The sequence below is a fragment of the Odocoileus virginianus genome, chromosome 34 (genome assembly GCF_023699985.2).
Source record: "Odocoileus virginianus isolate 20LAN1187 ecotype Illinois chromosome 34, Ovbor_1.2, whole genome shotgun sequence".
Lineage (NCBI taxonomy): Eukaryota > Metazoa > Chordata > Mammalia > Artiodactyla > Cervidae > Odocoileus > Odocoileus virginianus.
In genome coordinates this window covers 19,473,174-19,496,125 of record NC_069707.1, presented here as the reverse complement: position 1 = coordinate 19,496,125, position 22,952 = coordinate 19,473,174, and the positions used below count along the sequence as shown (strand labels likewise).

Sequence of the window (22,952 nt, the reverse complement as noted above, 5' to 3'; positions counted from 1 at the left end):
TTATCTCTTCCTTTCTTTCGCTTTCTTTCTTTAAGCCTTGTTCTTGCTCACCTCTTACCTTTTTCATTTGAAGAGTATGAGTTTTTAACTGATTTTGTGTGGAAATTTTTACATCCTTTTGCTCATTTATTGTCTAGACCAGTTCTTTTATGATGTCCTTTATGATGGAGGGCAATGAAAATTGTGCACACATTCCTAAGGAAAGTGATCACAGTTTTGTTTTTGATAATATCTGTTTTGTTACCATATAAGGATAATGATCATTTTGTTGTCTGAATTGTTATAGCAGCACATTTAAATCATTATCTTAAGATAACATGTTGGCTATTCTTCACTTAACATTTAATATTTTTTATTAAACAGATTTTTCAAACCAAGTTGCTCCTAACACTTTTTGCCCTGTTATAATACAAATTACATGCTGAATATAAGATAGAACCTTACCAGCACTGAATAAATACTCATGTTGACTGTATTTCTGGACTCATATACTCTCAACATTCTCCAATAGATTAGCTATTGACCTATATTTGTTAGTTTGTGTGTAATTCATTCTTTTAGTCATTCTGTTCAGTTCTAGTAATAGAACCTTCTCTTACTTGTCTCCACATGTGTTACATCGTGTCTTCCTTGGTAAAGTCTTAATTTCCAGAGATTAAGCATATTTGGATATGGAGCATATTTAGATCATCTTATCTTCTACTTTCTTGTACCTTCTTCTTATTTTTATCTTTGTACCTTCTAAAGTTTGGTCTTAAATAATTAACAATACATTTAATTGATAATTTCAAATTGACACATTTGAAGGTAAAAATTTCCTTAACATCTATCATACATAGTTCATGCCTATGTATAAACATTCTAGGTTAGGATTCATAAGTTGTTCTCTTTAAAATGCTTTGTTTCAGCCAAACGGAATGTGTGGTTTTTACTTGGACTGTATTGAGAACAAATAAGTCTGAATATTTAATTATTCCTTCAGCAGCAGAACCTTTTCTAACCTTATCAATGTGATATATTAAAAATATTTATCTTTGAGGATCACATATTTAAGCTAAATATGGATTTCAGAAACATTGCTTTCTCTAATTCTGCAAATCATAGTTAATGGTTTGTTTGTACATGCACTGAAATCTTTGTACATTCACTGTATCTATGAAATATCCCAGGAAAATTATGTTTAGGCTTTATGTTACTAGAATAGCCTTATCTATCTAAAATGGAGATTAAATGACTAATAGAGGAAATAGAATATTCTGAGATCTCATGAACACCTGTGGCTTGCTCTTAATGTTGACATCTTCCTAAGGGTCGTAGTAGAGAACCATTTTACTCTATATGTGAGACAGAAACTTACTTCTTATTTTCCTTGAGGAAACATATATTTACTTCCAGAACTGAGATCTTTTAGAGCTAAAGGTTGTGTACCAGGTTCCATTTATTATTTGTGGAAAAAGAAAAAAATTCTATACTCTTTAAGTTACTTAAAGAAAATCTAGAAAAATCTGTGACTTGGAAAACAAACAAAGAGATCCAGAACAACAGAGAGCTTCTATTCTTGACTGAAGGCATTTCCTGTCCTGCCTGTTTCGTGGAACATGCTAAAAAGAGTTTTAAAAACTGCCTCATGTGGTTTGTCACCTCCAGCCTGATATGAGCAAGGCGATTATAAAGGGACCCCCGTATGCTGATCTCTCTTCTCTGCCCAGGACACAAATAGAAAGCTTTGAGCCAGAGAGGGAAGGCACACTGTTACTTGTGTTTCTCCTCTGAAGAAGCCGGGACACATTCTGCTCAGCCAACATGTTCCCAGAGGAATGCGGTTTAACTTCCACTTTTCACACAGTTAAGAAGCAACACTGTAGACCTGCCGGGAGGGTGACGGCAGCCTGAGAGGAATTTGGAGAAGTGTTTTCACTCCAGTGTTTTCATGTGACCTGACTCGCATTCTCAATTTAGTTCCATCTTGACCTGGAAAATGCAGCCAAGCGTTGCCTCTCTTCATTTGACTTACCTTGATTCATGATGTGGGTACCTCTCCCTCCCCTTCCCCACCCCCTGCAGCCTCTTCCCTCTTTCCCTTGCAACCTACCAACAGAGCCTCTCTAGATGTCTTCACATGCATTTCCTCCATTTCCCTCAGTAGGAGTGTTACTTCCAAGGAGATAAAATGTGCTTGGGTCCCTGAAATGCATAAAAGAGCCACTGTAAAGCGGTCTAAGCGGTTCCCCACTCCTTTTGCCAAATCTGACTGTTCATACACCTGGTAACTTCTTTAAGAACGCTCTGGTAGTAAAGGAATTAATATTCTCCACTTATTTCTGGATTTTTTGTCCCCCACTCCTCCATTAAATGACTGGATTTATGCGTGAATAAGAGACAAGCCTTGGGTGACCTGTTTTTTTTTTTTTTTCTTCCCTCCCCCCTCCCTCTTTTTTCCTTGCGGTAAAACAGTGCTGAAGAAAGAGGGCGCTAGTGTACAGCCCAGATCGCATCCTTGCACCGTCTGGATTAGAGCTGAGGCGTCTGCGAACCGCGCGTGGCCGCGGTGCTCTGGCCCGGGGACCACAGCGCTGTCTACCCGGACTCAGGTACGTCTCAAGTCCAAATTCTTCAAGCAGACCCAGGTGAGCAGACACCTCGCGGCGGGCAAACCCACCCACTGTGGCAGAAAAAAGTCCCAATCTATGGGATTTTCCTTCTCGTCCCAGAGGCATCCTCGATTATTTCTTGCTTCTAGTCCTGCCTCCCCGGGAAGCGTCGGGACCCATGGATGCCTGGGCTGTCGTTCTTCTTTTGCCTGCCTCACCTTCTGTGTGTGCGCTTTCTCCCCGCCTGCTCCCTTAGCTCCTTTCTCGTCCGACTCTCACCTTGAAAAAGGGAGCCGGAGAGGGACGAGAGAGAGAGCCAACTTCAGCCCCGCAGGCGGCTGAGATTTGGCGCCTCTGTCCCCGAAGCGGTAGGGTTTGAATATATCTTCAGGAGCATTGGCTGCGAGGCGAAGAGAATGAGGATGGAGGGGTGTAGGGGAAGCGAGGAGGGGTGTGTGTGTGTGTGTGTGTGTGTGTGTGTGTGTGTGTGTGTGTGTGTAAAGAACGCAGGGAGGGGGGTCGAAAGAGAGAAGTCGAGGGTTGGCAGAGGTGGGGGTGGGGGTTAAAGAATTGCAACTGGCTGGTCATCAACCGGCCCTGCGGGAGATTGTCTCGGCAGCTTGGCCAAGCACTGTCCAGGGTTCTGAAGGCTGCAGGGCTCAGCCGCCGCCGCGGGAGCAACGCGGAAGCTCCCCTCTGTTCCCTCTCTAGCAACTATGCAAAGCCAAAGGTCCTGATGTAGGGAAGTGCAGGGAACCCTCCATTCCCTCGCTCATGGGTCTCAGGAAACTAGTTACCTGACCCGTACCCTCCCCGCCCCCCCCCCCCCAAAGTCTACAGTAAGATGACTTCTGGGGGATGGGGGCGATGTACCAAAATCCGACATGTGGAGACTTTACCAGGCGTTGCCTTAGTAACTAATATGGATTTCCTCAAGCTGGCAAATTTATATTTACTATTTGGGTAGTATGTTAGGGTTTCTTCAGCCCCTCAAAGTTAAAGTAAAAGGTGCCCTCCTGGTTCGAGTTTATTTGGAAGTAGCGCTTCCACCTTCATAATGACAGAGTTTCCAAATTTCTTCTGGGGAAAAAAAGTTGATCTTTTCAAACCTGGAAAGTTCTCTAAGGTCGGAAGTCCTAGCTCCTCCTTCTTCCGCTTCCCCGTCGAGTCTGTAAGCGGGAGGGTATTTGGGGACCTGGAAGAGACCCGAAGGTGCAGGCGAGGGCGGGTCGGCGGGGCTCTGCGCTTCCCAGGACGCGGGACGGAGGGGAACACGGGCAGAACGACCACCTTCCTCCTTGACCAGAGCTGTCTCTCGAGCTGTCCCTCCAGCCGATATTATGATGTCCTGCCAGCCCCCATCATGGAATGGGCCGGGCACTGACCGTAGAACTTTAACACAGGTCCCGTGATAAGGGAGCTTTGATTTTCTTCCTCTTTTGTCTGCAGCGTCCAGCTCACTACAGCCACCACGACTCCCATTGCACCCTTGTTCAGTTTACCCTGATGCACCAGTGAAGAAACGGGACTCGAATTCCTCTAGAGACGCCGCCAAGGCGTCAGGGTGGTCGTGGAGGACCAGGAGGAGGAGGCGGAGGGGAAGGAGGCGGGGGTGCAGACGCCGAAGTCCTCGGACGATTGGTATTGGCAGGCTGGACCGAGCGGCGAGAGGCAGGCGTCGGGTCCACGCTGTGAGCGCGCAGAGCCGGCTGGCTGGACCAGCGTGGGCACGCGGCTGGCGGGCTGGACGGCGTCCTCAGCACAATGGTCCGGTTCCTCTTGGTTTTCTTCCCAACTCTCTTTTTGGAGATGACTCTACTCCCCAGAGGCCCCGGCAGGAAAGTGATGCTGGCGGGAGCCTCATCTCAGCGCTCCGTGGCCAGAATGGACGGAGATGTCATCATCGGGGCCCTCTTCTCGGTCCATCACCAGCCTCCGGCCGAGAAGGTGCCCGAGAGGAAGTGTGGGGAGATTAGGGAGCAGTACGGCATCCAAAGGGTGGAGGCCATGTTCCACACTTTGGATAAGATCAACGCGGACCCAGTCCTCCTGCCCAACATCACTCTGGGCAGTGAGATCCGGGATTCCTGCTGGCACTCCTCTGTGGCTCTGGAGCAGAGCATTGAGTTCATCAGGGACTCTCTGATTTCCATTCGAGATGACAGGGACGGGCTCAACCGCTGCCTGCCGGACGGTCAGACCCTCCCCCCAGGCAGGACTAAGAAGCCCATTGCGGGCGTGATCGGCCCCGGCTCCAGCTCCGTCGCCATTCAAGTACAGAACCTGCTGCAGCTCTTTGACATCCCCCAGATCGCGTACTCTGCCACCAGCATCGATCTGAGTGACAAAACTCTGTACAAATACTTCCTGAGGGTGGTCCCTTCTGATACCTTGCAGGCAAGGGCGATGCTTGACATAGTCAAGCGGTACAATTGGACCTATGTCTCCGCAGTCCACACGGAAGGTAGGCATTGCATTTGGGGAAGAAAAGTACCAAGAAAACCAGAGAATTGCACAGATGTGAGCTTGGGTTCATAGTGTTATTCCTGTTTATTTCTAGCGCCGTAGGACAGACTCTACCCTTTTCGGTACATGTCCACCCAAGCATTGCCTAGTCCTCATTCTGCTATAATAATAGTGCAGGAAAACTGTCCCCTGGTGTTTCTGGGGGTAGTAGGAACCAAAAAGACACCAAACTCTCCATGAATAGTGCCCAATTGTAGTTTCTGGATTTACTTGTTTGCTTTTCCTTGTATTCAGAGTTTATTCGGCCCTTTATACTACCCTTAAATGACTGGCTGTGGTTTTCCATGCTTAATAGACTAATCCAATATGAGAGATTAGAAAAACAGAGAACAAACTGCTCTTGCCCTAAATTGGACTTGAAAACTTGATCTTGTCTTCAGCAGCTGAAGGTGCTCCTTTGTCCTGGCGTGCCCCCTTCTTACACATTTAAAACTTACCTGTGAATGTTGGATTAATGAGGTCATCTTCCTCAAAATGCTAGATATGTAGTTTAAATTCTAGGGTGCCTTATAGGTACAAAGGAAAAATTAATAGTTTAAATAGTATATTATTCTTTGCTACTTAATAGGAAATTTTTTCCTACTTAAAATGGTCCATATGTCCTCACTGCCCCCAAGGATTATCTTGTTTTATGAGCAATAGCACTGATGACCTCTTGGATTTGAATTTTGGTTTCTAGTTTGTTTGTTTTTTTTCTCCTAACACAATGACTTTGCTTGTTAGAATTTAAAATTAGACAAATTATAAATTGCTAACAAAATGATAGTAGATATCAGGTTTAAAATAGCTTTTAAAAGGGAAATAGATTTTACCTGAGGCTAAAAACTTTGATGTATACAATCCTACAGACATGAATTCTTAAATAATTTCTTATATATAACTTTTCTTTACTCTTCTCACCTTACCCTATACTCATTATTGGATAAAATGAGACTTTTGAGTCATTTACTTTTAACTCCCCCAGGTTTATGGGAAACTGAGTCCCAGGTTACAAACCAATGTCCAGGACAACTCATGTGTATATGCTGGCATATGGAAGAGAATCTTGAGGTTATTGCTGCATTCATATTTCTTAATATCAGATTATTAATATAAAGACCATAGGTATGACTTCATGTTCTTTTAACAAGGTACACAATATTGAGTCACTGGTGTGAAGTCTGATATAGAAATTAAGAAGCATTCTTACTGAAGTGGTGATATGGTTATGTTAATGAAAACTGATACTTTAAAGGGAGCAGAGTTTTTAGGAAAAACAAAAATTATATAGAATTGTACGTTATAATTTAAGACTTTAATTTTGGGGAAAAAATGTTCCTGTTGCAATATTATGACTTCTCATAACTGACTCCTGTTTCTGAATCTGGATTTTTCTTAGTGAACTTGTGTATCTCTTTTTCAGCAAAATCTTACATTACTCTTTTAAGACACAGATTTAAATTTGGATGCAAACTCATTACATTTTTTGCTTAATGTTAGTTTACTGCATTTTGTTGTTTAATATTGTTTGCTCCAGTGCTTAGATGGAACATCTTTAAAGCACAAGTTCAAAATGTGTTAATTATCAGCATTAGAGAGATCTAACAGGGAACGGCAAAATATAGATTGAATGTGATTTATTTAATTATTTAATAGCTTTTCCTCAAATGAGCTAAATAATTGATTATAGATATTAGAAGTGTAAATTTCTTCTTCAACAAGATGTAATACTTTATCATTTTTACAAGGTAGTTTTATTTTCTGTATTTTATTATGTCATTTTACTTGGGGGGTAGACAATAGTAGAGAAAAGACCCCCCCTTCCACTCTTCAATATGTTTTCCAGTTGCATCATTTTGCTAAAATAATTTTTTATAATGGGTTGTTTTCTGACAACTAGAATTATCTTTTTGGAAAATTAATTGGACTTGTGTTTGCCAATTTTGTTGAGGCAAGGTTGATATTAAAATTCCACCCTTGTGTTAGTTTGGATCACTTTGTTTCCTCTCTGCCTTCTGACTTGTGTTGTGTGGTAGGGCTAATGCCCCCATAGCATTAGAATAATTGATTCCAGACTGGATTGTGTTCAAAGAACAGCATCAGAGCTAACTTTGGTGTCTATTTTTATTACCAAGAAATGATGGCATTCACCTGGCCTTTAATATATGATATTTTATTTCTTCTCAAAGAGAATTTATTTCCTCTCTTATTAGATATAATATCAGTGGAAGCTAAACTGCTTTTATTTTCTTCTACCTGTGAAGAAATATAACAGCATCCTTTGAATAAGCTCCAACTGAAAATTTATTTTTTTTCTGAGGCTCTGCCCTCCTGCTTCTCAGGGACCCATAGTGTACTGGCCTGCAGGCACTTTCTTGCATCATTTAGTAATTTTCCTGTCTTCAGACTGATGGGGTCACCTCCTGGTGACAGTTCTCTGTCAAAAAGCAGCTAAGACCACGTATCTGTGCTGTCTTTGCCATCTGGGCACTATTCAGGAGGAAAGCTAGTTTGTCTGGATATTAGCAATTTGGAGTTTAGAAATTCTGGGACCTCCAGTGACCTTCCCCTCTCTTTTCTAAATGAGCCATTCTCTGGTCAATTTATCATCACAGTTTCTTTTATTAGAAGTTAGTCTAGTATAGTTAACATCAAAGGTATTAGATGACTAGATGAGTGTACCTTCATTGATTGACTTTATTTTATTTTATTTTTTATTTTTTTTCTTTTCCATTTATTTTTATTAGTTGGAGGCTAATTACTTTACATCATTACAGTAGTTTTTGTCATACATTGAAATGAATTAGCCATGGATTTACATGTATTCCCCATCCCGGTCCCCCCTCCCACCTCCCTCTCCACCCGATCCCTCTGGGTCTTCCCAGTGCACCAGGCCCGAGCACTTGTCTCATGCACCCAACCTGGGCTGGTGATCTGTTTCACCCTAGATAATATACGTTTCAATGCTGTGCTCTTGAAACATCACACCCTCGCCTTCTCCCAGAGTCCACAAATTGATTGACTTTAAAACCATAGATGAAGCATCCTATTCTTTCAGAAGTTTTATATCCCTCCGTTATTTTACTTTATATACAAGTTAAGCTTGGAGATGTTTTCTGCTTTTGTTTTTTTTATTTAGGTAGAATTCAGTCGTTACATTCTTTTACATACTTTCAATCTTCCACCATGTCATTTGTGCCACACTTGTCCTCTATTCATGACAACTGTCAGTTTAGCTGACAAAAAACAGGATCGGTTCGCAGGAAGTTACCTGAAATGGGCTCTCCAGAATCTTTTCAGGATTAGTTCCTGAGAGGCACATTGAAATAGGATCAAAGGAGGGCCCTGAAGCAATAGAGCCTTGTCCACAAAGAAAAATGGAGTGTACTTTGGAGCAAGCTTCTCACCTGGAATGTGTGTCTTTAAATATGCTAATCACAGAATACAAAAATAGCCTACTTCTGTGACGACTATCTCGGCCAAGGACACTGTATTCTGTCCTTCTGATAAAACGTAGGTTCCCCACCCAAAACCAAATTTATCACTTCAGAAAGTTTTAGAAAACAATACTTAAAAATTATCCCAGTTGATTAAATTCAAAGCTTTGAATGAGTCTGATAAAGAATGTTCTAATAAAGAACATTAGCTTTGGAAAGTTATATTTTTGGATTGAATACATTTCATTTCTCCTAATATTTTGTCTCAGAGTGTCAGGGAAGTATTGATGTGGTAAGGGATTTAGTGATGCTGCTCTTCCCTTTTTGTTTGCAGTTATGTTTTTACTGTGGTGCACTTTTTTGGACATTTGCTTACACTTAGTATAAGATTTGCCTTTTTTGGCTTCTTTTCAAAATCTGACCTTTTTAGAAGTTTTTCTCTATTTGATATAAAACACTCTAAAATTCTAATGGCATCAGAGAGAAAATCCTCATAAATCATAAGAACATCAGTTAACTGTTACTTTAGCTAATGTAATGACCTACAAGAATTTTATTTTTACTAAATATTGTATTTCCTATCTATACACCAGCAACTTTCTTTATACCTTTCTTATCTTGATTCCAACCTATTTCACTGTTAAGTCACCTTAATGTTCTGTTTTATCACAAGATAAGGAGCACAATGCCTTAAAAAGTTATTTAGGCCGACCAACTAAAGAATCTTAAAACACCACTATTACATTTTTGCCAAAAAGTGCTCTAAGTTTCCTAGTTGTGATTGGGATTTCTAATGAGAGTTGAAGAATATACGACTTAAATTCATAGTCAGAGTTTCACCCATTAGAAATTAGCAGTAGAAATTTCTGTCTACTACTGGGAATTATCCAAACAATTCAAATTTCTCTTCCATGACGTATTTGGTGTTAATGAACTCTCTCTCTTTTATGCCATAGCTCACCAGTTCCTTCACCTATACATTTAAATTTTAGTTCCATTACTAACATAGACAACTCAAGTAGTTCTTAGATAAGTTATAATCCAAAAGTCATTTTAAAAAATATGTGCTGCTACTAGGCCACATCTCCTTTCTTTTATGTTTGAACAATTTTTAATAATATTATTATTATTCTAAGAGTAAGACTTTGTTTTTGTTTCTTTAAATGTAAAATTTTTAGCTTAAATCTGCCTTATCAATAAGTTCTGGATTTTTTAAAAATTTAATTCATCTTAGCATCCCAGCTTTGTCATGATTTGACTATATATGTCAAAACTGAGTAAGAGAGAGTTAAATGTAAATCCCCATAGCCCTTCACCAGCAAACTACTGTTCTGGTCTGTTATGAATTCCCTTGACAGTAAGTTTTTTTTTATTACATGCTATACCACTTTATAAGATAAGTAAATAGCTTAAAAGTAGAAAAATCATCACAGCACATTTACAATTTGAATAAAAAATTTACTATACCAAAAACTGTTTATAAGATATTTGAATACTTGGTTTCAGTTACTGAGTTTTTTACGCTCTAGACAGGGATTATGGTTTGAGCACATGTAAAATGAGTAAAAGCAAAGTATTGGTATAGACATTTAGAAACATGAGTTTGTATGTGTTTAGGGAATACTGAGAGAAAATACTGGTAAGTGGAACTAGCTAGAAAAAAAGCTGGAGAAAAGGGAATTTTGATTAGTTTTTTTAATATGGCATTTGTAAAAGATAAAAGCAGTAGGAAGAATGTACCCATTGGGGGTAAAAAAGTGGGTCTGCTTGGCTGGAGTGGAGATTGTGGGCCAGGAACTAATTCATAATAAAGGTAGCAACTCAAATGTGGGTCCTTTTATTCTGTGATTCCGTGAGTCTTTATTGATATGAAGGACAAATAATGGAGAATCTTGAAGCCTGAGACAAAGAGTTTTCATTTCAAGAAAGAAATATCAAAGCACAGTTTGGTATCATTCAAAGGTAGTTTAAAGAAAGTGAATTCTTTCTGAAATGTGTAGGGATGATGCATTGGACGTGGAAGCAAACTAGCCATGAAAGGTTACGTTTGTAGAATTCTAGATGCTAGGCTGTTAAAAATAATTGGGAAGAATAAAAATACTTCAAAGGAATACTTTTAGGAGGATTTCATGTACCAAAGAGTTAGAGACAAAGAGTCAAAGATACCTTCAGTTTTGCAATTCTGAAGGACCAGGAGAATTTTGGTGTAATTAACAGGCTTACCGGGTAGCTCAGTGGTAAAGAATCCACCCGCCAATTCAGGAGATGCGGGTTCAACCTTTGGGTTGGAAAGAGCCCCTGAAGAAGGAAATGGCAACCCACTGTAGTATTCTTACTGGGAAATCCCATGGACAGAGGAGCCTGGCAGACTATAGCCTGTAGAGTTGCAAAAGGGTTGGACATGATGGAGTGACTAAACAACAACAACAATAACAATAGGCCTGTAATAAGTAGGTTTCAAAACCATGATTCTTTATGTTTAAAGACATGAATTTAGATTTTAAGAGTTCAGCTTGATATGAACTTTGGCTAAGAGCACATACATTACTAGTGAGAGTGGTTATCTGGACAAAAGAAAAGTCAGGGACATTCATAAGTTGCCCTATTTGTGATTTTAATGAAGTGTTCATGTCCAAGTAAACCTTGTGGACCCAGAGCCTTGGTTACCTGACTGACTGAGTACTTGAGAGCTGATTTCTTTAAACTCCAACCTTTTACGTTTTAAACCTGTTACAAGGTGGTCTTTGAAAATTATATTATATAGCTCCCTGACATCTTTTAAAGAGCATGCTGGGTTTAATAGCAACTTTTCTTGAATATATGAAGTAATCATTATGAATCCCAACTGTTACATGTGTTGGGGTACAGTGGTGATCTTAAAGCCTTTTGAAAACCATAAAAGCCACATTCTTATAGAAAATGGCCCTAAGTTGCCATATTTTGAGTTCTTGTCTTTGTCATTTTTTCTATATTGACTAGACTTATTAAGCCATTTTCTAACTTATTTCATCGGTGTTTAGTTAACAGGTACTGTGTACAAAGGATTAAGGTGAAATCTAAAGATGAAAAAAGAAGGCATTTTTATTATTTTGAGAAAGCTTGAGCTCTTCTTGGGTCTTCTGCCAAACCATCTATCACCCTGTGAGTCTGTTTGCTTTGGAACAAATTTCATAAGTAGCTGGCAGGCATAGGGTATATGGTGATAGAGACTTCTATTTTGTGTTTCTGTCATGTGGCTTGGCAGTTGCCAGTCCTCTTCAAGCACTAAAATTTTTTCTCCTAGTGATCTATGGAGCTAATATACAATGACAATTTTTATGGACTTTTAATAACTTTCTGGGCAGTGGCTAGAGTGGTGTCATCATAAAGAGACTTGTCAGAAGCCATATTTTCATCATGCCATGTAAGACCACAGTGGGCTAGGGAAAGCATAGCCGAGGAGACAATAGTTTAGTAAGCACCTACAACCACTGAAAAAACCAACTCATAGTGCATGCTGTTTTGATATTAGATTGGAAGCAACATCTCAGTAGGAGAGGGTTGTCAGTTTTCAGAGAAGCTGTAGTTGAAAATCAGAGTCAGGCTGAGACATAAAGTCTTGTCAAAATGATGTAGCTGTCTTATCCATTAAAGAGCTATCATTAGATTTTAAACTTATGTGGAAATATTTATGTACTTTATGTAAGTTCTACTTATTTTTCATGCTTAATTGCCTTCTATAAATGTCTACACATTTTAAATGACAATTTTCATGAAAAATTATAATTTTAATTTTCTTCAGTCTCATGGGAAGATTTACTTTCTTAAACTTAAGACGTCGAGGTTCAAATATGGCAGTAATGTTTTCGTGAGGGATACTGGTGCAAGCAGAAACTTGGTGATCAGATATCCTCATTTATCCATTTAGGATCATCTATTTTAATTACTTTATGGCTAACGAATTGAAGATTCAAGGCAGTTGTCTTGAAAAAAAGAGTAAAGTCTTAATTGGCAGTTGAAATGCAAGACAATTTGGGGGAGCATTGTTTTGCTTGCCAAGCAACTCTATTTGCTTTCTAATCAACATATGACCTTTTATTCATTGGTAAATTCATTGGTCTATTATGTGTCAGACATTGGTCTTGGTGCTTGGAACATATAAATTAAAATAATAATGGTTATTTTTATGGTTATTTCATTATTGTTAGTATTGTCTCTAAGGGGCCCATAGTCTGTGGGAGAAAGAGAAATATATAGGTGTTTAAAGGCTTATGGGTTCCAGAAGCACATTTAAACACTTAGAAAATAAATGGATAAAAGACTATCAAAATAGTATACATTCATCTCAGTTTTATGTTTAAAATGGGAATGATAATCACTACCATGTCATTTGCCTCACAGCAGTGTTTCAGAGAACAAGGAGATGGTGTGTATAATGAAACTTCATCTGTTTTTCTTAAACTACCATCAGTTAGCCCTTCTTAGCTGAAGAAAATTGAAGAAGTACATGAAATCAGTTAATAAGGTGAAGATTTTTGATCCCAAAACTTAGTAGGAAAAGATGAAAAAATGCAGTTTATGGTTAAGATAAATATTCAGTTTGTGCTATAGGTTTTAGGAACCTTTCTCATGCTGCAAATGAGAAAGCAAAAGCCCGAAATGACCTTCCTAAGACCATAGCATTCATTAGTAACAAATCTAGGATTAATTCAACTTCATGTGAGATACTTTCGTAAGCCAAAGATTGATTGATTTTTAATTTTTAAGTCACATGAGCCACCCTCTCTTCCTCTCTTTTGCATTCCTCTCTTTTGTTGAGGTTTACATCAGCCAATCCAGCTATGTTCTTCCTAACTTGGCTGCAGTCAATTAGCAGCTTCCAAGAGACTCTTCTGTCACTGGAAACTCATTCTCACTGCTGAGAGTCTTCCTTTCAATACTCCTGGGTGATCCCAGCATTCGCATGTGTGACCCATTGATACTTATCCTCATGGATCATTGATCTCAACTCTGTGTCCTTCGCCTGCACTTCAGCAGCCCGTGCGCTCTGTCCAGCCCGGCACCTTGAGCTCACCAATGACTCTTCTAGGTTAAACTCTTAAACATCAAAAAGGCTTTGAACAATACAAGCCTCCTTAACTCCTCTTGTTTCCAGCTCCCCTGCTCTCCACGTTTCCCTGGAAAATCTGCATCAAACTATTTTATTTGATCTGATTTCTTCTCTAGATCTGAGCAACTCTATTTCTATATTTGTGCTTGTTACCAGCTTGTAAGAGAGCTCCTTTCTCAGAGAAAATGAACTTCCAGCTTAAAGTGTCTACTCCACAAGAAACTCTAGCTGAGGGGATTATATATGTGCCATTTTCCTCTCAGCCCCTTCAATGAAGAAAATAAAGACCAGGAAGAAGGACCTTTTTGCTTTAAGAAAGAAGGAAATATTCCATCCCTGTGAGGGCTGTGGTCAAGAGTGGGAGATCACATTTGCTCAGACAACTCTGCATGCCTTCTCTATAGCAAGTAACCAGGGATGCTGAAAGGTGAAGAAAGATAAGAAGATTTAAAAAAGGATGAGTACAGGTGGATTTCAGGGGTCAGGGGTAGAACTGACACAAAGATTTCTTGGAATCAGCCCCATATAGAGAGCCATCAGATTAAAAATGTCCACAAACAACCCCTTAGGTTTACTGTGCAGATGAAATGAGACAGGGTTGTGTATAGATCAGATATGCTGTATGTGTTGGATCTTGTTGTTCTCATCAGGCCATTCAAACCTTAAATAAGATGTCCTTAGCCCAGGAGAGCCTGCATGAAATAAATACAGGAATGTACTGGGGTGAGCATATGCAAATAAAGAAAGAAGGGGGTATATCTTGGTAATTTGCTAACTTTGAGCAGCACATTCAGTTTTTCATTCTTTCCTTCATAATAGCTGCATCCATAGCATGTGGTTCTAAGTGAAAGTCCCTTGGCTATTTGATTATTCTATAGTCATTCTATAATTGTTGCTGGATACAATGAAGCAGTTTCCTCTATTCGCTTTGGTGCTCTAACACATTATATAATTTGTACCTTATGAAGGGCAGAACAAAAAGATCAGTAGACCAATTGCCAACAGTATGTTCAAGAGAAGGAACTGTTTACAGTAGCATTTAACAAGTGATTTGAGGATATCAAGACAGTGAAAACAAATTATGATAAATAATATCACTTTTTCCTGGATAAATATGTATATAATACTATTTCACTTTTTGGTCAATAGATATTATTCTGTAGGTTAAAAAAGAAGACATTTTCAAATCTCTCTCTTTTAAAAAAATTTTTTTTTATTATTATTATTTTTTCTTTCAAATCTCTCTCTTAATTAAGTAAATGTTAGTGAGCATCTTCTCTGGACCAGGCCCCCTGCTATAGTCACTGATGCCCAGAGATAGATTATATATAATCCCTCTGTCAGGAAGTTCACCATATGATGATTACCATTCAGTACAACCATAGGAGTAGACATGAGTTAGAGAGGTAACAGACAGAAGTGTGACTAGTTTTTTAGCTTTAGGGAGATTAGGATTTAGTGACTGATTGGCTATGAGGGTCAAGGAGGATGTCTAGAATGACTCTCAGGTTTCCATTTTATACAACTAAATGGGGAAGAAAAGAGGAAGCACAGACTGGGAAAACACGAGTTTTGGACTGGTTCAGTATGAGGTAACTATGGGACAATAAAGTTGAGAGATCTCATAGGCCAAATATCTGAAAAGGGAAGTAGATTTGAGATTTGTCATCAAATTGCTGTGGCTAATGCCACAGGAGCAGATGAAATTGCCAACAGAGGGGATATAGAGTGAAAAGAGACGAGAGCTAAGGGCAGAACTTTAAGGACGGTTAAAATGAGGAAGAGGACCCAGAAAGGGGATGGAGAAGGGACAGTCAGAAAGCTAGGAGGAGAAAGGGGAAAGAACCAGGAAAGAGTCAGACATCCCAGAAGGCAAGGTAGGAGAAAGTTTCAAGAGAACAGTGACATATGTCCCTGAGCTGACAAGGAAGGAAGGGCTATAGAAATGATTCTCCATACCAGCAGCCTCCACGTCTTCCTTGTATCTGCCTCTCAAGAATCACTTGGTTTCTAAACCCAGTGGAAGAGCAGAGGCCAGGGGGAAATGGAGATGGCAGGTGTACAACATTGTTCCCAGAGACTGAGACGGGAAAGGGAGAGACAGGATGGTACCTAGACAGACATGCACTTCCAAGTGAAGCAGTCTCTAGGATGAGAAAGTTTTAAGCAGTTTTAAAGGATGATGGGAAAGAGTGGTAGAAAAGGAAAGTTTGAAGATAATTGATGAAGCAAAGTTGCTGAGGAAGCAAGACAAAATTGTGGTTGGGCCACACTTGAATGGGAGAGGACTTTCCTCTGGGTGGTGGTGCTGTTAAGTTTGGGGAAGGAGAGCAAAGAAGGGGTAACCTTTGTTTTCTCAATTAGTCAGTGAGGCAGATATAAAGGATAGGGAAGAGGTCAAACACACATAGAGTAAGTTTTTAGAAGACCCACCTGTTACTGGGAACTATGACTTCTAGTAGTGTCTGTTAATGCTGTTCTGATATTCTTTCCAGTAGTTTATAGACCCCAGATACAAGGAAGGAGTCTCAGCTTTTATAGCAGTTCATTATCTTGGCCACCTGCTGGCCCAATATCCAAACACCAGAATATCTGTCTAGTTAATTACACAGGATACTAGGTGCTTACCAGAGATCATAGCCTAGAATTACACTTTACCCAACTCCTGTCACAGGCCAGATGAAGGAACTGTAAATTAAAAATATCATCTAAGAGATGATTATCAACCACTTTGCATATATTAGGTTTCCAGAATACCAAATACTGAACTCTATTTACTCTTCCTAAATAATTGCACTTTCTAAATTGCATTTTAATACTATCCCTTTTTGTTTCCTAATGGTCAGAACAAGAATTGGAAATAAAAATAATGTTTTGTAATTTTCACATTTCTTGCTGTTGAAGATATTATGTTGTTCAATGCCCCTTATATAAAACCCAGTGTTAATTCATTTTAGGCTTTAATATGATGAAATAACTTCTTTCCCTCCAAGAATTGACATGTTTCATCTTAAAGGGTAATGAAGGCATTGCATTTTCCCTATTTCTCGTTGCCTACCAGGAAGCTCAAACCTGAATTTGATGTTCAAGCACAGAAAATGTTTAGTTTATATGTGTAGACATTAGCAACTTCCACCTTACTTCAGCAGCACTACTTTATAATTTTTATAATTTCAAAACCACTCAAGTCTATTTTAAGAGGAATGAGGGTATTAATGCATACACATGTACATGAAAATCTTCCCTGGTGGCTCAGAGGTAAAGTGGAGATGCAGGAGATGCGTTTTCGATCCCTGGGTCAGGAAGATCCCTTGGAGGAGGGCATGGCAACCCACTTCAGTATTCTTGCCTGGAGAATCCCATGGACAGAGGAGCCTGGCAGGCTATAGTCTCTAGGGTCACAAAGAGCTGGACATGTCTGAAGCAACTGAGCATGCACACACATGTACATGAAAGGGACTCTAACATAGATATAAATCCCTACTGAAGTTACCATATGTTAGGAAATAGTAATAGAGGCTGAGAGGTTTTCTTAAACTGTAGAAGGTTGGGTGGTTATGTTACACTCACAGTTGAGTATACTAAAGATGGAAGAAAAGTTTCTTGTGTGTTCAGTGTGACAGAAGAATTTTTGAGCATTGATTATGTACCAGAGGAGAATGATACTCCTTCAGATTAGTGAAAAATACCTTCCTCTGACTCATGGATGCTCTGCCCACTGCACTTTTCTCGGTGCATTCTGGGGTCTGCTATGTGGCTGTGCTGGCTATTCTGCCTGGTTTTGGCAGGGCGTATGCGTGGACGAAACACTCTCTTTTCCATGATGAACACTGAGTAGGGATGCTGTGCCTCTGTGAATTTGCAACAGCCTTTCCCCCTGTTATTCTTAGGAAAAGGTAAATACATTTATAAAGTGGCTGTTCAGTGACAGATGGATAGGTAGCTTGCTTTTCACCCCTTTCCTAACTTTTCCTGATGTTCTCATCATGTGCCTGCCAGACCATAATTATCTGGGGAACTAAGCTTGATGTAGGATGAGACATCAAAAAGACCCTATGTCTCTTAGGCCTGTTAGGAAAGACTATCATTTAATCACAGTATAGAGGGAGGGCCTATGTATTAATATATGGGAGGCATGACTTGCCTTTTGCTTTTGATTATATATGCTGGTTTGAAACCATGAAAAGGCACATTTTATTATTTCTTCTATGTTGGTACAAGCCAAAGAAGTGCTTAGTAGGCAATAACCTTGATCTGTCATTTTAAAAGTAAAATTTTACTTGGAAAGAAGCACCTTCTTAAAAATTGAAAAAAAAAATTGATTGAATGATTAATTTTTGAAGTGCTTATATTCTCCTTTTTAGTAGATTATTTTTAGGCTATTCTAGGTGCAGAGGAATGCATTAGAGCAGTGCTTCTCAAACATTAGCATGTATACAAATCATCTGGAAACTTGATAAATTGCAGATTCTGATTCAGTACCTGAGAGTCTGCATTTCTGCTAGACTCTCAAGTAATGTTGGTACTGCTGGTCCATTTACCACAATTGGGGTGGAACCTCTGGAAGCCCCTTCTGATAATAGGTATCATATGGCAATGCACTATGATGGTTTATGAATTATTTCCTTCAGAATCATTTATACATGTCTCAAGGCAATACTCTATCTTCCTGAAATGGGCAAGAAAATGACTTTTAAAATGTGGTGCATATATAGAAAATTATGCTAAAGATATTCATTCATTTCTTACAATCAATGCTTTTTAAATATGCATTAACTAGCCTGAAGAACTGCTGAATGTAGCATTGAAGCTAATCAAGTTTTTGGTTAAATGTAAGTATCCTCTTATTAGAATACCCTGCCCCAATAGATTATATTCCTTGATGGAAGGTACATTTTTAGAGTGTGGGTTCTTTGTTTTGGTGATTTCACTGAAGAATCTCCAGCAATTAAAACAGTGACTTACACACAGAAGACATTCTATAAATATTTGTTTAATTGAATTAAGTGGGGAGGGTTGTTTCAGTCTCCTTTTCTGCCTGAGTAAGAGGTTTGATGATTTAAGAGCTTGCAGTTTCACTTCAGTTTTCATCACTCCCCATCAGTGTAAATGGAATAAGACAGTAGACTAATTATTCTGTTTCTAAGGACCAACAACCTTGAAAGCCTTTGATTGTTACCAAGTTCTTCATAAATAAGTTTTATTTTTGTGCTTTTTTCTTATAATAGTGGAATAAAGCAAAGAACATATCCAATTAGTTGTATGTTTCTTGGGTAAATTCTTAATATCCATCTTCACCACTTTTGACTTTTCTAATTATTAAGGAAAAATCACTACATGTACTCTCAGTTAAAATCCTCAAGTGGTTATATTTTTCTCATTGTCTTCCCTCTGATGAATAGTAGCGTTCAGTACCAGAATTCCCGTAGCGCCCTCATGTACAGCCACTATGGAAAACAGTGTGGAGATTTCTTAAATGCAGGAGTGTTCTGAGCGGGAGGACCAGGGTTTCGGCTCACTTCCGCTGGCTACCCACGTGACTCTGGATGAATCAACGCACCTCTTAAAGTCTGTGGTTTCACCTATAAAGGATCAGGAGTGCCTTTCTTCCAAGCCTTCTGTGAGGTTCATACGAACTGATATGGAGTGCTTTTGAACCTGTAAAATTTCATATAAATATAGCTAGTTGCGTTATACAATGAAAGCGTGAAAGTGGTAGTCGCTCAGTCACGTCCGACTCTTTTGCAACCCCATGGACTGTAGCCTGCCAAGCTCTTCTGTCCAAGGAATTCTCCAGGCAAGAATACTGGAGTGGGCAGCCTTTCCCTTCTCCAAGGAATCTTTCCAAGCTAGGGATTGAACTCGGGTCTCCCACATTGCAGGCAGGCTCTTTACCATCTAAGCCACCAGGGAAGCCCATATTAGAAAATTAATTTTTTTTAAATATATTTATTTTTTAAAAAGATTTCTTTGTTTTACTTTTGGCTGTGCTGGGTCTTCGTTGCTTAACGTGGGCTTTTCTCTAGTTGTGGAGAGTGGGTTGCAACTCTGGTTGCAGTGGTTGGTCTCTTATTGTGGTGGCTTCTCTTGTTGTGGAATATGGGCTCTTGGGATCATGGGCTTCAGTAGTTGCAGTGTGTGGGCTCGGTAGTTGTGGCTCCCAGATTCTAGAGCATAGGCTTAAGAGTTGCGGTGCATGGCTAAGTTACTCCACGGCATGCGTGATTTTCCCAGAACAGGGATCGGACCTGTGTCTCCTCCTGCATTGGCAGGTAGACTCTTTCACCGCTGAGCCACCAGGGAAGCCGCCCTTAATTAGTAATAACTGTCTTCTGGCCTCTGCTTTTCCCCCAAAGTTATAAGCAATCACTTCTATTTACCATTTATCTAGAATGATAAGAGTTTGCATTGAAGGAAACATTTGTCTCAGTCCCCGATTTGAAAAATTAGGTGACTTAGCTGAGTTTGCACACGGAGAAAAGACTGACTGCAGCCCAGCTTTTGCTCTCTATAACTGCTGAAACATCTCCACATCATTTACCTTCATACACTCTTCCTACTCTCCAATCTTGTTCTCCTGTTACCTTGAAGGGCAAATGCCAGCTTTGTATCAATGAGCCAACCGGTTAATTCACTTAGTCAACAAATACTGATCCTGCTAATCATCTAGTAGTTTTCTAGGCATCAGGAATCAAAAACGAATCTAGATTGCAGAGGTTAATCAAGTTTGGTAACATCAGCAAATACCCATGAGAAATTTTCAGCTATTTTATTTATAGTAAAAAGGTATCTATGAATATACATATATATTCTTATGAATATACTGAAAAGTAGATGCAGATGTCAGAGTGCTAAGAGTGTCAGAGTTTTTGAACTTGTCCTTCATCTGCTAGTTTAGCCAAAATAGTGTGGCCCCTTCTTGCAAATTTCTACCAAAGGGTGATGAATAGGGACTTATTTTTAATTGTTCCTGCCCACTCATTTTTCTGGTCCTTTTCCCCTCCTTGAAGCACTTGTGCTAGACTGTGACACCTTTGCAGGGAAGCCACCTTCTTGTTTGTCTGGCAAAACATTATTAATCACACACTCTATTTACATTTTCTTAGCAATGTAAAGATTTTTACTGTGGAAAGAATTCATTACAATGCTTTGCAGCTCGAGTTGCGGCCTCTGTGGACATGTGGTCCGCCTCTCAGTGAAGCAAAAAGCATATTACAAGCTGGTTTCTCAGCTGTGAAATGCCACTACTTAGGTCACATGCCTCAGTTAAAAAAACTGCCAGGAGCAACGCCTTCTTCTTGGCAGAGAGGCGTGCCACCTGTCACCCAAAGCTGCCGTCCCCTCTGGCATCATGCACGGATAACTTTGATTCACTTCTGCATATGCGAAGGTTGTGTTCTCTGCCTTTTGCAGTGTATTTCTCCATTGTATTTATTTAAGTAGGATTTACTCTGGTACTCACTGGATTGGGGATTATTGCTCATTCATACAGGGGCCAAGCCTTAATCTAGAAGAATAGCTGTAATCTTTGGGAATAGCACTTAATTAAAAATGTGAACTGTCTTACATGTGAAAGATGTCATTTGATAGGCATATTTCCACTCGACACCTAGCCTTGAAGCATGACAAGATCCCCCTTTATGTCACTCCTTAATAGCATACAAGAATTCCTGGAAATTGACCTTAGGGAACACATATTTTGGATTCACTAGAGACTTTGTCCCATAACTTTTAAGGCAAACAAAGCAAGAAATATACATTCATATTCTTACAAGCAAGTAAAACACTTTTTACAGCATGTACCTTATTTTAGATTTCCTCCAAATCTTTGTAAGTTCTGGCAGGGTTTCAAGGACCAAGTGAGTACTGGATTAATACATGTTGAATGAATAACCAAGTGGTGGTCTGTTACAAGGTAATCAAGTTGGCATTTGGAGCTGGCTGGCAGGGCTTCCCAGGTGGCATAGAGGTAAAGAACCCACCTGCCAATGCAGGAGACATACGAGATGCAGATTTAATCCCTGAGTCGGGAAGATCCCCTAGAGGAGAGCACAGCAACCCACTCCATTATTCTTGCCTGGAGAATCCCACGGACAGAGGAGCCTGGCAAGCTACAATTCACAGGGTTGCAAAAAGTTGGGTGCAACTGAAGTGACTTAGCACAGCACATGATGTTGGGAACCTTTGACTTCCTATTTCTGTAAGAATGTATTAAAAGAAAACCAACAATGCTTTACCTTTATGAAGAGATAAAGATTCATTCTGCCATCCTGATGCAAGCATCAAACTTAGTAGTTTACAACATGCTTTCTCTTGCATTTTTGAGTGGCCCAAGGAAAAAAAAACCTATATTAAAAAGCATATCTTCCAAGGTTTTTTTGAATATAATTCCCATTTTGTGGTATCTCCTTCCCCCCACCCCGGGTTGAATTGTATCCCCTTCAAAAAGCTTGAATCTTAATGCCCAGGAAATCAGAATGTGACTTTAATTGGAGATAAGGTCTTTACAGAGATAATCAAGTTAAAAGAGATCATTAGGGTGGGCCCTCACCCAATATGATAGATGTCCTTACAAAAAGAAGAAATTTGGGTCAACAGAGAGACATACAAACAAGGAAAATGCCATGTAAAGATGAAGATAGGGTTGGGATGATGCATTCACAAATTGAGGAATGTCAGAGTTCCAGCTAGGAAAGACGCATGGAATAGGTTCTCCTTCAGAAGGAACAAACCTTGTTGGCATCTTGATATTGGACTTAGAATAATAGACTTCTGTTACATAAGCCACTTAGTTCATGCTTTGTTAACTCAGCCCTAAGTAACTAATACCATTCTCAAATTATCATAAACCTGGCTTAGGACTTCCTGAATGTGCCAAGAAAGATTAGTCTTTACGGCACAATTGATGCTTATCTGATTTATAGGCTTGGTTGCTTACCCTTTAACCTCCCACTATCTGACTGCTGATTTCTACTCATAAACACTAATATGACTTAAATGTCTATTTTTATTGAAAAATAATAATGATGCCAGTACCATTGATTGAGCATTTGTTGTGTGCCAGGCACTGTGCTGTGAGTTTTATATATATTACTTCATTTGATTCTCCCAATAATCCTATAAGTTAGGTACTGTTATTATTCTGGAAAAAATTAAAAATGTTTTTCTGAGTCACACAGGTTAAAAAATGACAGATACAGGGTCAGATGAGTGTCAGTGTCATTCCAAGTGTCTAACCATGATACGATCTGCATAATAAGGCGAGACAGTACTTAACGGGTTTAGGAACTTGGGGCTAGAGAGTGTCAGCATTTGAAGTCCTATTTAAAT

At 39.5% G+C, this 22,952-nt stretch overlaps 1 protein-coding gene across 3 annotated transcripts in view; it reads left to right on the top strand.

Annotated features, from left to right (window-relative positions):
- Positions 1 to 2,481: 2,481 nt before the first annotated feature.
- Positions 2,482 to 22,952, top strand: part of GRM1 (glutamate metabotropic receptor 1) — a 402,017-nt gene continuing 381,546 nt past the window's right edge. The window contains exons 1-2 of one of the 3 annotated variants that reach the window (XM_070461685.1): positions 2,482 to 2,591; positions 4,041 to 5,055. In XM_070461685.1, the coding sequence (XP_070317786.1) occupies positions 4,356 to 5,055 (700 nt within the window). In that variant the 5' untranslated portion in view covers positions 2,482 to 2,591; positions 4,041 to 4,355. Of the gene's footprint in view, positions 2,628 to 4,040; positions 5,056 to 22,952 lie in introns of all 3 variants that reach the window. The other 2 variants (XM_070461683.1, XM_070461684.1) reach the window with 2 other exon arrangements.